The following is an 18131-nucleotide window of genomic DNA, read 5'->3' on the forward strand; positions in this document are numbered from 1 at the left end:
TATAGCAATATATATATAACTATAGCAACCAATCAGCATTTAACTTGCATCGGTCCAGGGAAGGCCTGGCCAACCCATTGCTCTCCAGATGTTGTGAAACTACAAGCCCCACCATGCTTTGCCAGTAGAAAACCAGTCTATAGCTTACGTTCAGTGGTGGGATTCAAAAAAATGAACAACAGGTTCTATGTCCTAATGACCATTTTAACTATACCAAAAGATAAACCGAAAGGTAGTCTAACAATTCACGCATTAAATACTGCAGTAAGAACAGTAAAAGAGGTAAAGACAACTAGATTATGTGTAACGTAAGATTTTAAATATTAAATACCCCATAAACAGTTAGTGAAGATATTTCCATATTGCTGTTTGATTGGCGTCCTCACTTGCAATTTTCTTTGCTTTTATCCAAGCATCATCAGCTGTCTGATTTACCCTTAACCATCTTACTTCTTATTTTGCTTTGCTTTCCTCATTGACTCAGGCCCATATAATTTAACACAATAGACGTAAATTCAAAATGAAAAAATAAAAATCATTCTAAAATAAATAACTAATCCGGCACGTAGCATACACTAAAAGACTAAATCAGCACAAATACTGCACAACCAACAATGTGTTTAAATAAGTTGCATACCCTACAATAATGAAGCAATTGAAACAAATATGTTACTGAATACTCCTAAATATGAATATTCATAAGTGTTCTCCAGCATTAAATTTAGACAGATTGTGCCATTCTCTTACCTGTTCTTGCTCTTCTCTCTTGCAGCTTTGTTGTCCTCTCGCTGGCTTGTGAAAGTTGGAGTCCTGTATTGAAAATGCAAAAATTGTATTATAATGCAAAATGTTAACAAACCCTGAATGATTAGGCTCCTTAGTTCAAACAAAACACTTCATTATGGACAGATAAAACTACCCCATTGTACAGGCATATATAAGCAATATCTGAACATTTGTGGTCAATAAAATATTAACCTCTACCAGCCCCATTTCACTAGTATTTAATATTCTAGTGATCGCTGAGACCACAGAGAGCATCCATGTAACCGTCACGCAATAAAGTTATCATGCCTCCCAAAGCTGCTCTATTTATTAAATACCCCCTAAGACATTTCATTACCCCTGCAGGTATTTTCATTACAACAACAACTTCAAACAGGGAATAAACTCAGATACACAAAAATAAATTGTGTACTTCCAAAATAGTTATTACTTCCCACTGTAGCTGTTAATATGGACTATTGTGCTCCCTCTAACTAAACCGCGCATCTAAACACAACATAAACAGCGTTGTGGGCAGTAAACTGTATAAAGATGTATATAAATAGATATATATAGATATATATATTTATATACATCTTTATACAGTTTACTGCCCACAACGCTGTTTTTGTTGTGTTTAGATGCGTGGGTTAGTTATTATATATATATATTTAACAAAATATGTATAGATAAAAAAGCCATTTTTCCTTACTCCTTCCTGCATGGTATTTTCATTAGCCCTTTCCTACAGTCATTGTCACCCGTGCAGGTATTTTCATTTCCCCCTCCTACAGCCATTGCCCCCCCCCTGCAACCATTTTTACTTATCCCCCCCCCCCCCCCCCGCAGGTATTTCCTTACACCCCCCCAAAGTAATTTCCATATACTTCCCCGAAGTCATTGCCTCCCCCTGCAATAAATTTTACTTATTCCCCCCCTGAAGGTATTTCCTTATACTCCCCCTAAAGTAATTTCCTTATACTTTCCCCTGCAGTCATTGCCCCCCCTGCAATAATTTTTACTTATTCCCCCCGCAGATATTTCCTTACACCCCCCCCCCCAGAAACAATGACAAAAAAATACTCTTTCTTACTTAAAACCAAAACGAAGGACGAATACAAATTAATAAACAAATTACCTGAGCAGGCTGCTGGCATTCACTGTGCGCACCCAGCAGTGAAACCGCGTAGTCAGAGGCTCCTAGGCGACTGCGCATGACATCACGGCGGCTGCGTCAGGATGTCACATCGCGCAGCCGCATGAGGTAATATGCAGTTTTCCAGCAGAGCATCGGAAGCTCTGCGTGACGGATCGGGGGAGGGAGCCGGGAGCCGGATGCCGGATCGGGTGAGAGCCAGGAGCCAGTGCCGCACAGCAGGCCAGCAAACGGTTCTGCCGAACCGCAAGTATTTTAGGAATCGGTTCTATAGAACCGGTGCGAACCGGCTGAATCCCACCACTGCTTACGTTGCATGCTGGGACATGTAGTTTCACAACACCTGGAGAGCCACAGGTTGGCCAGCCCTGGTCTGGTGGGCTGGACAGTCAAAAGCAAGCTCCTGATTGGTTAATATGATTTAGTTCAAACTTGCACCTAAATGCAAAGTTAGTAAATAACCCTCACTGAAATACATCACAGTGAGTTCATCTAGGGGATAGCTTATAATGTCCCACTACCCCAACCTACACTGACACAATGTGCCCTGGCCACACCCTTATATTGTTAGCTTGTACCTACTGCAGACAATGAAGCAGGACTGTGGGGGACATGAGCACAATTAAATGTTACTACAGCTCCAGCCCTGAGGAAGAGCCATCAGCTATGTTCTACTGCAGGATAACCTCGGTTATGGCTACAACTAATCCTAGAGCATTGTGGGTAAATCTGCTGCCATCAGTTAATCCTGCACAATGAGTGGTGTGACCATAGCAATGTGGTAGAAGTATACCTCGGTTATGCAGAGTATTTATATTTGTAATTACCTTATTTAAAGATAATTATCAGCACTGCCTTACTGGCTGTTCGCAGCCCACATGCAGCCCAACAGGACATTTCTGTGGCCCACAACATGTTAGACATCACTGACCACAAAAGGCTTCATCTTCCCTAACAACAATGAGCAGTTACAACTGTTGCTGCTGTTACTTCTAGAAGCCGGGCGGTTTCAATGTGAAGAGTCACAAGCTGAGAGCGCAGCGCTTTGCTTGGCTGGAGCTACGTGTGGTTCCGGTTGGTGGAAGCAGACGATTTCAGTGGATATAATTGTGGTGCTTCCTATCTTATTGGTTCGTCCACAAGAGCAGATGGTATCATCCCTGCTAATGTTGAGACCACGAAACGCCACGTAGAGAGGTAAGAAGAATGTCTAAATGTAGGGAGGGGGAAAAGGAGGGGCAGCACATGGTTGGGGCTGGTCCTGGCATTGGGGTCCTTCCTTTTGACTCGCCCAAGGAGTAACCACCATATTAGCTTGGGCACACATGATAAGTGAAGAATTGTAGTTATTATTATTATTATTATTATTATTATTAATTTTTATTTATAGGGCGCCACAAAGTATCCGTAGCGCCGTACAAGGACAAACAATGGCACAGTACAAGGTAGTGTATCATTTCTGACAAGGATAGCATATGCAGTGCCGTAACTAGACATTTTAGTGCCCTGGGCGAGACAGGGCACTGGCGCCCCCCATCTAAATGGGAGTGACATTTGCCAAGTGGGTGTGGCCAACCTAATGTGGGGGTGTGGCTAGCACTTTACTGAAAGAATTCTGCGGGAAAGTAAAAGTCTAATACAGAGCAAGGTAGCAGAATCTGCATTGATTTGTCAAGCAATTCAGTTTCATCATTATGAATTTACCTATTCCCCATCACTATTATCATAGACCAAGTAAAATGTAAATGTAATAATATTTGGCATGTCATCTATTATTAAGTCATAATTATTTTATTCTAGCAATAGTAACATTTAAAGCATTTACCACCCTTAGATGACTTTAATGTATTAGCTTGTATGGCCTCCTGCAACGTTTGATATATTGATTTTCTCCTGTGCTTTTCAGCCATTTATTTAATTTGTAGTACCCTGCAGGGCATTCCTTATAAATGCCATTATCATTAATAAAGAATGACCCACAAATTGTAATATAAATTTGTATTATTTTACATAAGACTGTGGAGCCAGTATCATCGTCAAGCTTACCGTGCTTGTTAGCAGATACTTTGCAAAACCCAGATTTCGAAATATGATTGTTGAACTTCATTAATAAAAAGCAGTTGAGGAGGACAGGGAAATAAGGTTATAATTCTTTCTTGCAGCAGTCTACAAACATCTGAATCTAGCAGGGAGCTGAGAGATAGTACCACAATGTCAGATGAAAATCAATTAAAACCACTATGCTAACCATTAGAAAGCATAAGAAAGTCCATAATCATCTTAAGTACTTCTGATATGTCCCTTGGTGTATGCAGATTGACATTCTGGACAATGACTTGGTTGTCCACACTATGGGGGTGGGGGTGGGGGTGGGGGCGGGAGGAGAGATTTTTTCTTCAGCCTTTTACCGTCCCACAGTGGAACGCACATGCGTTCCAATGACAGGAAGTTCGGCATGCGTTCCAAATGCTGAACTTCCTGCTTTCGGTGGAACGCACATGCCGCCCACTACGCTGCTTTTGATGCCGGGAATGGATTGTTGCTTGTAGGGGAGCTGGATTAGAGCCGCGATTCATCTGGGCACAGAGGCAGGTATCGGGCGGCTGCGCACCCTTGGGCTTGCGCCCTGGGCAGTCGCACCGCCCGCACCGCCGTCGTTACGGCTCTGAGCATATTCCACATATGTTCCCTTATCACATATGTTTCCCCCCTCCTTCCCTGGGAACAGCAGGCAGGTATAAGAGTGAGCACGGCTGCCATCTAATCGCAGTGTTAGGGACGTGCAGAGCGCTGGATAATGGAGAGAGGATGCAGCCAGAGGATACGGATATACAGCTGGAGGATGGAGTCAGGACAGTCCTCTAGGCAGCGTAGGAGGAGACCTTGGAACAGTGAAATCCCATGGGCCAAACAGAGAGTGCTGAGATTACGTGGTCTGGATGTGCTCCGAGTCCAATTTGGACAATTTATTAGAGATGATTGGATGTAAAGCAGATGTTGTGCACATATCTCCATTACATGAAGTCATTGCCAGGAACTCCATGTGATTTCAGCTTTCCATCATCTCCCGCTGTTCCCTGCACCCCTTACATGCCAACACGGTTTGCCCAGGTGTAAATTGTCCCCTTTAACTGGATTTGCCCCCTTACACTACTTGAGTTGCAGTATCTGCAATTCACAGCTAATGGGCCCTCAAGGTATTTATTGCTTAATCCATATTATTATTACCATTTATTTATATAGCACCAGCATATTCTGTAGTACTTGTTTGGGTCATTGACATTTTACTGTATTTTTCACGTTAATGTAAATTCTTATTAGTCTTTATTAATTAATCCTTTTAAGACGTATTTAAATGCACTGATGCATCTTGGGGGTTATTTCACCTTATATTCTACTTCCCTAATTCTACATATTATTTAATATATTTCTGTGAGCAGGTCAGTACTTAGTTACTTGTCATATGTATATATATAAATACATACACACACACACACACATACATACATATAGTACTGTGCAAAAGTTTTAGGCAGATGTGGAGAAAATGCTGCAAAGTAAGAATGTTTTCAAAAACAGAAGTGTTAATAGTTAATTCTTATCAATTAACAAAATGAAAAGTGAATGAACAGAAGAGAAATCTAAATCAAGTCAATATTTAGTGTGACCTCCCGCTGCCTTTAAACCAGCATCAATCTTCTAGGTACACTTGCACACAGTTTTTGAAGGAACTCGGTAGGGAGGTTGTTCCACACATCTTGGAGAACCACAGATCTTCTGTGGATGTAGCTTGTTCAAATCCTACTGTCTCTTCATGTAACCCCAGACAGACTCCATGATGGTGAGATCAGGGCTCTGTGGGGGCCATTTCACCACTTCCAGGACTCCTTGTTCTTTTTTAAGATGAAGAAGTGATATTAGCTGTATGTTTGGGGTCGTTGTCCTGCTGCAGAATAAAGTTGGAGCCAATCAGACGCCTCACTGACGGTATCACATGATGGATAAGTACCTGCCTATATTTCTCAGCATTGAGAACCCCATTAATCCTGACCAAATCCCCAACTCCATTTGCTGAAATGCAGCCTCAAACTTGCAAGGACCCTCCACTATGCTTCACTGTTATCTGCAGACACTCATTATTGTACCGCTCTCCAGCCTGCGGGCCTGAGTCATTAAGGAGAGCAATGCATAAAAAGAGTAACTTTGCACCTGGGCAAAACCATGTTGCATTAGAGGGGGAGGTAAATGTAAAATATGGGGACAGATTTATAGTTGGGGTAGGGCATGTTTGAGGAGGGAACTTAGAAGTGCTGTTAGGGAAAGTGAGTGGCCTAGGCACCCCTGAAGCCTTACAGATTTTGATAGGGTAGAATTAATTTTAGATGTATTTTAACCCTATATAGTATAATATAAACCATATTAAATGATGCAAGGCTATCCACCCTGTATCCCCCCTTCTCCTGTTTCCAATCATCTCTCCCTCCTGTCTCCTGTATTACTTTACCTTCCCAAATATCTCCGGTGTTCCTCTATCTCTCTCATGTCACCTTTGTGCACTTATATTTTTCCTCATCTCTCTTTTGTATCTTCAATATCCATAATGTTTCCCTTGTGTTCTTCACCTCTCCCTTATGTATTGCATGTGTCCTTTTCCTGATCCGCTTCCTATTTTGTGCACTCTCCCCATGTGCGCCTATGTTCAGTGCAGATAACTCCCTTTCCCATGTGCCTCGCTGCCTGCTTCTCCCGCTCCTCTTATCCCCTCTCTATCTCTGTCCTTGCTCCTATTTTTCCCTTTTACCAGCAACAGACAAGACTGAGATCTTTCTCACTGAACCTCTCTCAAAGTCCAGGTAACCTACCTTCCTGGGACCATGGGGTCATGTACTAATACTGATCTGAACAGAGACATTCACCTAATGATCACTTCATTACTTAAGGCACTAATGACTGTAAAATAGTCAGACAGGATATTAGCTCCCTTTATAAAGGTTCTAACTCTCTGCTTGCCTGGTGCCATTCAAAAAATCAGTTTATTATTGCATTGCAAGCATGTCTTGTTACATTGAAATCACATTGTGGTCAGAGATTTCACACATTGATACTATGTAAGTTGTCTCCCAATCACAGCGATCAAATTCAAGCTCTGCATTGAACAGCTATGAGAAATATATTGCAACACAGAAGTATTTTACTAATACTCTGCTCCTCACAGCTGTGTAACTGGCAGGTTATAGCAGTGAGAATCTGCCATCTTTCTTCTCAGCCCCGACAGAATGATTCAAAAGCATCCTGTGGCGTTATGTCATATTGGCACATGCTGCCCCACTTCCACCACACTATATATAGCAAAATAAATATGATTGCTAACCCCCCCCACCCCCGAATCAGTCCATATGAATGCAATGGTAACTCCTATTTTACACTATTACTGGTTACAAATCATATTTGCGGATTTGCAGAACTGTGAGATTCATCAGAGGCTGTAAATCAGGACAGATGATAAGACTAAGGGATTCATAAAAAATAACTATACTGGGATAGGAAACCATTCTACAGTGATATATTTCCTGCAGTGCTAAGGGGCTTATCAAAGGTGAACAATTTGTACAGACCCAATACTATCATCATAATCTATTTATATAGCACCACTGATTCTGCAGCGCTGTACAGAGAACTCACTGACAACAGTCCCTGCCCCATTGGAGCTTACAGTCTAAATTCCCTAATACACACACACACACAGACAGAGACTAGGGTCAATTTTGATAGCAGCCAATTAACCTACTAGTATGTTTGTAGAGTGTGGGAGGAAACTGGAGCACCCAGAGGAAACCCACGCAAACACGGGGAGAACATACAAACTCCACACAGATAAGGCCATGGTCGGGAATTGAACTCATGACCCCAGTGCTGTGAGGCAGAAGTGATAACCACTGAGCCACCGTGCTGCCGTTATACTGTTCTGGTATCGCCATTAAACATTTGTGTAATGCAGATTGGATGAACTATGTGACTGAATGATGTCCCGTACCCTTCACCAAACAGAAAGCAACTTCCATAGATAACTTACCTGTGATCACACTAAATCGATAAGGATTGTCCCATTTTCCAGAAATAATTCTGATGAATACATTGAAATATTCTCTCAACATGTTACCTGCTGCGATGTATAATGAGATCTCACAGAACATATACATGATGATTGTCCCATTCAGACGCGTGTGCTGAATTCTAATGAAGCCAATCTGTCATGGTTCATAGGATTGTCCCCCTAAAACAATGGTTCGTGTAACATAATAAACTATGGACCATCTGCTTTAATTATCTGTTGCCCTCTCTAAAGTGCGCAATTTGGAGTACAGCATCCACACCTACCAGGCTCACAAGCGTTGTAGGAAATTGTTAATACTCTCGGCCGCAGCCAGGAACAGTATTTTACACGTGTGGATACATGAACCCCCCCACCCATGTTAATCTTATTAATAAATCATTAGTTCATGTATATTGAATATTTTAGCTGGGGGGTGTTCAGGATGCAGGAAACACAACAAGGTGCATTGAAGTGGGGGAAAACTTTATTTATACATTACCAAATCTCACAAAACGACAGATGACAAACATTGTTCATGGTATGAAACTCGTTTGCTTTTAAGAGTACCGCCTATACAGTTGTGATTACATATATTGGGCATCGTTTAGAGTTAGGAGCACAGTACAAAAAAAAAAGTTGCAAATTTGCACCTTGGTAAAACCATGTTGTGGTGCATTGTGGTGCAGGGGGGGGGGGGGGGGGGGGATATGTAAAATTTGCGGACAGATTTAAAGTTAGGACGGGTCATGTCTTAGCTCAACTCTAAATTGCAGTGTAAAAATAAAGCCGTCCAGCATTTGTGTGCTATATACATAAAGGCAGCGAGTATATCCCCTGCATGCAAAAATAATTACACATGCATTTCCCCTGGTATTGTAACTTGGTTTGTCCAGGAGCAAATTTGTTCCTTTTTTTTTTTTTTGCTTTGCTCCAAACAAGTAAGTGAGGCCCGTTGCTCACAGATCACAGATGCATTTAGTGACAGTTATCACTACTACAGACACGTGATCTGTGATGGTTCTCCGCTTACAGTATTTCCAGTAATATATTTGGTTAGAACACAGAGAAAAATTCCCCAGCAACACTGCTATACCCAGTAATAGAGACGCTAAAAATGCAGAATTCTGTTACACATTAACTATGTAGAAAAAATAGCAGCCATTTGCGTCTGGAGTAACTTTAAATCTCACAACAAGTCCATCCAGTGCTGACTGTGAGAGTTAAGGAAGAAAATAAATTGGATCGAGTCCCGGGACCAGTGATCAGGGTCATATAGGGTAAGATCGTTTTTTTCTCCTTTATGCTGATGGTTTTTTTGGAATTTCCTAATCGATTTGGCAACTTTTAATTATCTGGAAAGAGCTATAAACTTAATCAAACATTACATCATTAGTCTGTGTAAATCATTTTTGCGCCCTCCTTCGTTAAATTATACCATTTTCTAGCAGTGTTACTGGGGGGTTTTCCTCTGTGTTTGTTCCTCGTTGGATAACCGCACCCTTTCAACACCTGCTGTAAACTGATTGAGTAACTTCCACTTCTGTATTACACCACAGCCATGTGAGAAAAGTTTATTTTATTTAGCACAATTGTATCTTTGTTTGTTTAATCATTTGTTTCCCTTTGTACTGACTGTTCACTCACATGAAAAAAAAAAAAACAACAGCTTTCTTATATAGATTACATGCCAACTCTCCCGGAATGTCTGGTAGACTCCCGAATTCCGGGTAGGTCTCCCGGAATAGCTGGCAATTCTCCCGCATCTGCTGGCATGGAGGGGTGTATGGGCGAAAGGGGGGCGGCCTGTCGTGATTCGCGTAATTTTGTCCCCGCCCCCAGAGACGTAATGCCTGGGCTCTTTTTACCACTGTAAAAAGAGCCCAAACAGGCATACATCACTGGGGGGTGGGGCCAAAATGACTCAAATCGCAAACCCCGTCTCCTTCCGCCCTCCCTTCACACCCCTCCTCAGTGATCCTCTGGAGGGAGCCTGTCAAAAGTAGGTACGTATGTTATATAGCAGTGTTGGCTAACCTGTGACACTCCAGGTGTTGTGAAACTACAAGTCCCAGCATACCCTTCCAGCAATAAGCTGCTGTATATTGGCAAAGCATGCTGGGACTTGTAGTTTTACAACACCTGGAGTGTCACAGGTTAGCCAACACTGTTATATAGACTTCTCTCACATCACCGGTCTCTTTTCTTATCTAAGCTGGACATGTTCAGCTCTTCAGTCTTACCCATATAAACTCACAGTATTGTGACATATTTAGCGACATGTACAGTGAACACACACACATATATTAATATTACTGGGTGTTACAAGTTAAAAAGTATTATGATATAAATAATAAATATAGTACAACAGTATGCAAATTAATACATGGGTGGCCACGCCCCCGAGTGGAGCAGAACACACCCTTTGGCGGAACAGACCACGCCCGCCCCCCCCCCATGGCGATGTTCAATCACGATCTCCCTGAAGTGATTTTTCAAAAGTTGGCAAACCCTCCCTCCCCCTGCTACCTCTTCCTATACAACCAGGTATCCTACTGACTACTCCCACTGTCTGACTACTCTGCGTGTGGACCGTTGTATCCTCTATCACAGAGGTGTCCAAGTTCAGTCCTCAGGGGCTGCCAACAGGTCATGTTTTCAGGATGTCTTTATTCATGCACAGGTGAGTTCATCTGTTTGGCTGGGTCAGTGATTATCTCCAGACAGAAATCCTGAAAACATGAACTGTTGGTAGCCCTTGAGGACTGAACTTAGACACCTCTGATCTAACAATACCCCCCAGGCACCCCTTCCTATGTTATTATTGTCATTACATCACCAGCCTTTCTGCTTTTGGATTGTTGTATTTTCATATATCTAAGATTCCACGCTTAGTCAATTCCCTCTATTTTCTCTAAATTACTGTTGATTTCCCTCCTCTGTGGTACCAACCGTTATAAATGTTTTTATCATCTATCACCTCCCGTTGTAGACCACAGGTCATATCATTAGTGTACACATTAAACAGCACAGGTTACCAGCCTGTACATCACCGACTACAACATTCTGTCTCCTGTCCTTTACCCAGTCCACTATCTACCTGTCAAATCTAAGGATTGTCTGATACTGAATTTATTGCTGCACACTGTATCAAACACTTTGTGCATAAAGTTTATGTAGACTTTAGCAGAGTCAAGAAGCTCTTGTCCTGGGTGTATTGGGGCTAGTTGTGGTAAGACAGACCACAGTGTACCTGTATCCAGCGCAGATATCACGTCACACACGTGTGCGGCCTGTATGTATGGACAGGCAGACAGAATCCTTTGGCCATAGACAAATCATTTCTAAAAGTAGGGATCACAGTTAATTGGTGAACTTAAGCTCATTTGAATTCGCTGCAAACTTCACATTGACAATGTATTACATCAAAAATATGTAATCCACAGGGGTTTTTTTTTCACATGGAGAGTGTGATAAAGCCTATAATATTACATTTCCACCCAAAGATTACCTGAATTGCCAAAGATTATCAACCATTTTTGTTAATAGCCATTAACAAAACTGGTTTCCCTGGACAACATTGTTTGGAGCAGAGAAGGGAACAGGGGACAAGATAGAAATATTCAAATATATGAAGGGTTCTAACAAGGTGTAGGAGGGAAACATTCTTCAAAGGAAGAGAAGTATTAGAACATGAGGACATGTACTGACACTGGGGGGACGGAGGAAATGTGAGGAAAAATTACTTCACAGAAAGAGTAGTGGATAAGTGGAATAGCCTCTCATCAGAGGGGGTAGAGGCTAATACAGTAGAGCAAATTAAACCTGCTTGGGATAGACATAAGGATATCCTTATAAAGGATCAAATAGGCTTTGAGGACACCATAGGTTAAAAAATGGGCAGACTAGATGGGCAAACGGTTCTTATCTGCCGTCAAATTCAACGTTTCTATTCCAATTTGCTGCCAACTATGGCGTTGGCAAAGTATTAAGTAAAACAACACCTTAAGCTTTCTGTGACATTTAACGTTATCCGTCATCCTCATATCTGGATGCGTTTAGTTTTAGACATTCCTATTGTGGGGCATTGTAAAAATAAATCACGTGACACAAGTGGGCGTGGCTTGTCCAGGGGGTACATATGAAAGCCAGGCTGAAGAAAAATGTGCAAAAGGTATTTTTTGGCATTAAAATGTTTCATGAGAAGGAACCACCTGTGTTAGTTACATAAGCCAAATCCATAGCTAGTGAGAGAAGCAGGACCCCCCATCCAGGCTGAAGGCCCCCCCCCCCCATCAGGTCCTCAATGTACGTGATATTGACGCGTGTTCCTGTGCTCAATGCAAGACAGGAATCTCTAACTTGCAGTTGGCTCATATTGGTCGCTGGTATTTTTCCATGGTTTAGCTTTACAGATAAACAGCTCCTGGGAAACATTAAGCTAGAACCAGCATCATTTGTGGTATATTCCCCAAGTACAATGGTCACATGCAGAGCCTTAACCTGGAAACGCTGGATGGTCACATGACATCTGTTCCTTCAACCATCATCCAACATAGCGATCACTAGGACTGCGAGTACACACTGCATGCGAGTCAGCGATCACTAGGATTGCGAGTACACACACATGTGAGGCAGCGATCCCTAGGACTGCGAGTACACACTGCATGTCAGGCAGCAATCGCTAGGACTGCGAGTACACACAGTCCCATTATTTGGGTGTAACGTGCTGAGGTGTAAGCCATAATGTCCTTTCGGCCCCCCCTGAGCCCTCTCAGGTCTTCTCCGCACAATGCTGTATTACTTCAGTACATGTTTCTCTACCGTCCTGAAGGCACGCCGATCCCACAAGCGAGATATCATCAAACTGCTCTTCGTTATAATGAAATTCACAGTTTTCCACATACGCATGTTGAGGAGGATTCTGTAAATACTGTAAAACACAGCAACAGAGCTCACATTAATACAGATGTTATAAACGATGTGATGCCAGTAATGTAAAGGGTTACAGCCGTAATAATATACTGATAGCGCACAATAAGAGGATCCGTCTGATCCATCTTTTTTGCGCAGCTGACATTTTAAGAACCCTTGTTCTAGATCAGATGTGTGCCAATCAGTAGCTCTCTATCTGCTGTGGAACTACAAGTCCCAGCATGAGATTCTCAACCCTGGCTAGCAGCATATGCTGTGACTTTTAGGTCTACAGCTGTCTTCCACATGGCTGGCAGCTTGTGCTGGTACTTGTGGTTTCATAGCTGAACTACTGATTGGTATACAATGGGGCATATTTATGAAACCAGTTCTACAGGTAACTGTGTAAAAGTAGGCGTCGCCCCTGAATAGCAACCAATCAAATCCTGTCTTTTATTTATAGCACAGTTTAGAAAATGAATGCAAGCATTGGTCGTCAGGGCCAACGCCACCTTTTCTAATCTGTTACTCACACAATGGTTTTCATCAATGTATCCTAATTTATTTGATGGCCAGGTTAGTGGTATAAAGAGTAAGTACTTTATTACGCAATAATTGGGGTTACTAATATAGGAGCAAAACTTGCACACTGCTGTCACCAATAGACATGCTCTTATCAGTCTATCGTGGACTTGATACATCAAAGCTGGCTTCTGATTGGCTGTACGGGGTTACTGCGCTGTGCGCCAGATTCTGATTGGAAGGACTTGCTGGATGTTACATCACAGACAAGTTTTATGGTAAAAAATACAAATCAACAGTATAAAAAGAAAAACTGTCTAAACCTACTATAATTGTATTGACATTGTACTAATCAAACCATCCGACATTTGTAGTAACAATTCCAAATATCCTATGTCCTATCACGTACCCCCTAATGCCGATACAATTACGACTGTAATATATATGGATTTTTTTATTATTATTTAATCTATGATGTAATTTTACTTGTTTTAATTAATTATTTACCAATATGATAAATCTTTTTCTGAGCGAAATGTAACATCCGTGGAACAACACTCTAATGTATTAACTACCCCCAGCGGTATCACACCTCCAAAGTGAACATCTACACAGAGTAAATCTGTGTACTAAAGTGGGACAACACTATTGTATGTGCAAAGCAGACAGTGTAGATAATAAGACAAACACTGCTGCTTATATCTGGCTCTCCCCTCACCATGACATAAACATGGGTACTTACCTCCTGCATATGAGAGGGCATCACGAAAGGGGGGTAGAGGAAATGCTTGAGTAGAACGCAGCCTTTCTTGTGGACGAGATATACACCAAACACGAACAACGCAAAGCCGACAAAACTGAAGACCACAATCATTATCAGCTGCCACGTAGTGAACTCTGAAATATAAAAACCAAACATCAACCTGAGAGGACTTTAGTGCACTGGTTTACATGTGAACAACTGCTATTGTTAATAAATGTATTAAGCACCATTTATAGAACCGGCATGGCTGACGACACGTTGATTAGCGGAACATTTTTAAAATCAACATAACGTGCTATACAAATGTTACACAAACACATACAGAAGAAGAGAAAAAAAACAAACAAACTACAACACTGCCCACAGCAAAGAACTCTAGAGCACTGTGCAGCTTGTACACTTACTGGGGAGAGGGGGGGGGGGCAGACAGTACTTTTGCCCGAGTTTTCTCTTGAAAAATCCCATGGCATGCACCGTAGTTACATTATAAATAGGATGTACCAGACCGCAGTTTAAGTAGCGCTTTTTATGTCACTGGTATCTCTCTGCACCCGTTTTGTACAAAGGTTTAAAAAAACGAAAACAAAAAACAAAAAACAACAGGCAAGTGTGTTTAAAAAAAATATGCAGTTTTAAAAAAGTCAACATAAATCTCTGGATGATTTTTGCACTGTTTTCTCTCGGTGTCGTTTTAATCAATGTCGTTTATTGTGCTATGTTTCTGCCTTGTTTCTGCGTATTTCAGCAAATCTGTTATATCATCCAGTCAGGGTGGTTTATGTGCGCTGCCCCTGGATAGAACGTTACAATGATTTGTAAGGACACAAAGGGCACATGATTTTTATTTAGATATTCAGCTTTTAATATTTAGATTGGACAAATACAAGTGTAAACAATAGTGTAAGTGACACTTAGGGCTAGATTTACTAAGCTGCGGGTTTGAAAAAGTGGGGATGTTGCCTATAGCAACCAATCAGATTCTAGTTGTCATTTTGTAGAAAGTACTAAATAAATGACAGCTAGAATCTGATTGGTTGCTATAGGCAACATCCCCACTTTTTCAAACCCGCAGCTTAGCAAATATACCCCTTAGACTCTTAGGCAATGTGACGAAGAAGGTGGAGTTATTAACAAAGTGGGGGGACTGTATATACAACGGTCTAGCTATGAACGTCAGAAGGTTCAGCATGGACAGTCTGCTGTACCAATATATCGTTGTTCCTGCTGCAATTTGCTCACATGGTAGAAGGTGACACAACGTAAAATAGAGGAAAATAGTGAGAGGATTTTCAATCTTCGAGGCAGCAGAAATACCACTACACCCCTTGTCGTGTCACCCGCTAAAGTCAACAGTCCCAACATGTATAATTTACCAGCACAGAAACCACAGGCAATACCTGGGCGTGGGAGCCGTTCCCTGTAACTGCCTCAGTCAGTGGGGAAGGGTGACTTACCTGTATTCGTGGTAGTTTCACATACAGGATCACTTGTCTGACCTTGTATGTAGTGAGTGCAAGACGTCACCCGTACACAGTACTTGGTCCATGGTTCCAGATTGTTCAGTCTGTAGATGGTTTTTATGCCCAGATTAACTTCTTTCTAAATGTCAGGAATTCAGAACAATCAAATTGTAACAAAGTTTGTAAATGTACTAAGAATGCTCCTATTATTCAATCGCACTGTGACATGACCGCTCTGTTTGATGGAAAATATTAAGTTTCAATATTTTGTAAAATCCATAACAGTTCAATTGAAAGTGAAAACAAAAAAGCACAAAACAGCTTAAGGCCCACAGTACCCACCTCCGGCCTGTCACACGGCCCACAGTACCCACCTCCGGCCTGTCCAGGGCCCACAGTACGCACCTCCGGCCTGTCACACGGCCCACAGTACGCACCTCCGGCCTGTCACACGGCCCACAGTACGCACCTCCGGCCTGTCACACGGCCCACAGTACGCACCTCCGGCCTGTCACACGGCCCACAGTACGCACCTCCGGCCTGTCACACGGCCCACAGTACGCACCTCCGGCCTGTCACACGGCCCACAGTACGCACCTCCGGCCTGTCACACGGCCCACAGTACGCACCTCCGGCCTGTCACACGGCCCACAGTACCCACCTCCGGCCTGTCACACGGCCCACAGTACCCACCTCCGGCCTGTCACACGGCCCACAGTACCCACCTCCGGCCTGTCACACGGCCCACAGTACCCACCTCCGGCCTGTCACACGGCCCACAGTACCCACCTCCGGCCTGTCACACGGCCCACAGTACCCACCTCCGGCCTGTCACACGGCCCACAGTACCCACCTCCGGCCTGTCACACGGCCCACAGTACCCACCTCCGGCCTGTCACACGGCCCACAGTACCCACTTCCGGCCTGTCACACGGCCCACAGTACGCACCTCCGGCCTGTCACACGGCCCACAGTACGCACCTCCGGCCTGTCACACGGCCCACAGTACCCACCTCCGGCCTGTCACACGGCCCACAGTACCCACCTCCGGCCTGTCACACGGCCCACAGTACGCACCTCCGGCCTGTCCCGGGCCCACAGTACCCACCTCCGGCCTGTCACGGGCCCACAGTACGCACCTCCGGCCTGTCACGGGCCCACAGTACCCACCTCCGGCCTGTCACACGGCCCACAGTACGCACCTCCGGCCTGTCACGGGCCCACAGTACGCACCTCCGGCCTGTCACACGGCCCACAGTACGCACCTCCGGCCTGTCACACGGCCCACAGTACGCACCTCCGGCCTGTCACTGGCCCACAGTACGCACCTCCGGCCTGTCACAGGCCCACAGTACGCACCTCCGGCCTGTCACAGGCCCACAGTACCCACCTCCGGCCTGTCACACGGCCCACAGTACCCACCTCCGGCCTGTCACACGGCCCACAGTACCCACTTCCGGCCTGTCACACGGCCCACAGTACGCACCTCCGGCCTGTCACACGGCCCACAGTACGCACCTCCGGCCTGTCACGGGCCCACAGTACGCACCTCCGGCCTGTCACGGGCCCACAGTACGCACCTCCGGCCTGTCACACGGCCCACAGTACGCACCTCCGGCCTGTCACGGGCCCACAGTACGCACCTCCGGCCTGTCACAGGCCCACAGTACCCACCTCCGGCCTGTCACACGGCCCACAGTACGCACCTCTGGCCTGTTACACATTTTACAGCACTCATGCAAATATCCAGCCTGCTGTACTTGTATATATGCACATATAGAAACATTCATTAGTTTGAAAAGAAGAAATGGTTTGAAGCGGTGTCACTAGAACACTGTGACATTGGCACATAGCTGCTGAATAATGTCTACTCAGGTTAATAGATAGAAATACGCAGATGATAATAATAATTAATAATAATAAGAAAGATAGAACTAATCTATAATACAGAATTACATACCTCCTCCTTGGAGTTTTCCTTCCAGTAAATCAGCCGGTATTTCATCGTCCATGTGTTGGGAATTGGTGAAAAAGGGGGAGAAAAATCAACATCCAGCTGCCCCGAATGTGGAACCAGGATAAGAGACTTCACGGGGCCGATTGTTGCTGCAGTGAAGAGTAATATTATGAGTGTAACATTGTACATGCAGGACGATGGTATTCTCACCAGTACACACAGTCAGGATATATGTACATGTATAGGCCAACCTAGACACAGGGCCGGGGAGAGAGCTGGTATGTTCAATGTGTTTACTTCTTCTATTTAATATTCATTGTTTTGTGTTACTATTTATTTTTCACATCAATTTTAGGAGGAGATGGTGCTGCACAGCAGTGCTGAGAGGGTGGGATTGTAATCTGAGTATATTTGATTCATGGGTCTTCAGGATCAATAAAGAATAATACACAGGACAGCAGTAAGACCCATATACATGATAAGATGTGGGGTTTGGTTGGTTT

General features: G+C 43.6%; 1 protein-coding gene across 5 annotated transcripts in view; it reads right to left on the minus strand.

The window, feature by feature from the left end:
* Nucleotides 1–8481: 8481 nt before the first annotated feature.
* LOC142139521 (interleukin-10 receptor subunit beta-like) overlaps nucleotides 8482–18131 on the minus strand; it is a 34260-nt gene continuing 24610 nt past the window's right edge. For 4 of the 5 annotated variants that reach the window (XM_075197196.1, XM_075197197.1, XM_075197195.1 and 1 more), the window contains exons 4-7: nucleotides 17632–17777; nucleotides 15666–15810; nucleotides 14191–14345; nucleotides 8482–12945 (exon numbers count right to left, since the gene is read on the minus strand). In XM_075197196.1, the coding sequence (XP_075053297.1) occupies nucleotides 12787–12945; nucleotides 14191–14345; nucleotides 15666–15810; nucleotides 17632–17777 (605 nt within the window). In that variant the 3' untranslated portion in view covers nucleotides 8482–12786. The remainder of the gene's footprint in view (nucleotides 12946–14190; nucleotides 14346–15665; nucleotides 15811–17631; nucleotides 17778–18131) is intronic. The other variant, XR_012688223.1, reaches the window with a different exon arrangement.

This window comes from Mixophyes fleayi, chromosome 2, assembly GCF_038048845.1.
Source record: "Mixophyes fleayi isolate aMixFle1 chromosome 2, aMixFle1.hap1, whole genome shotgun sequence".
Classification (NCBI taxonomy): domain Eukaryota; kingdom Metazoa; phylum Chordata; class Amphibia; order Anura; family Limnodynastidae; genus Mixophyes; species Mixophyes fleayi.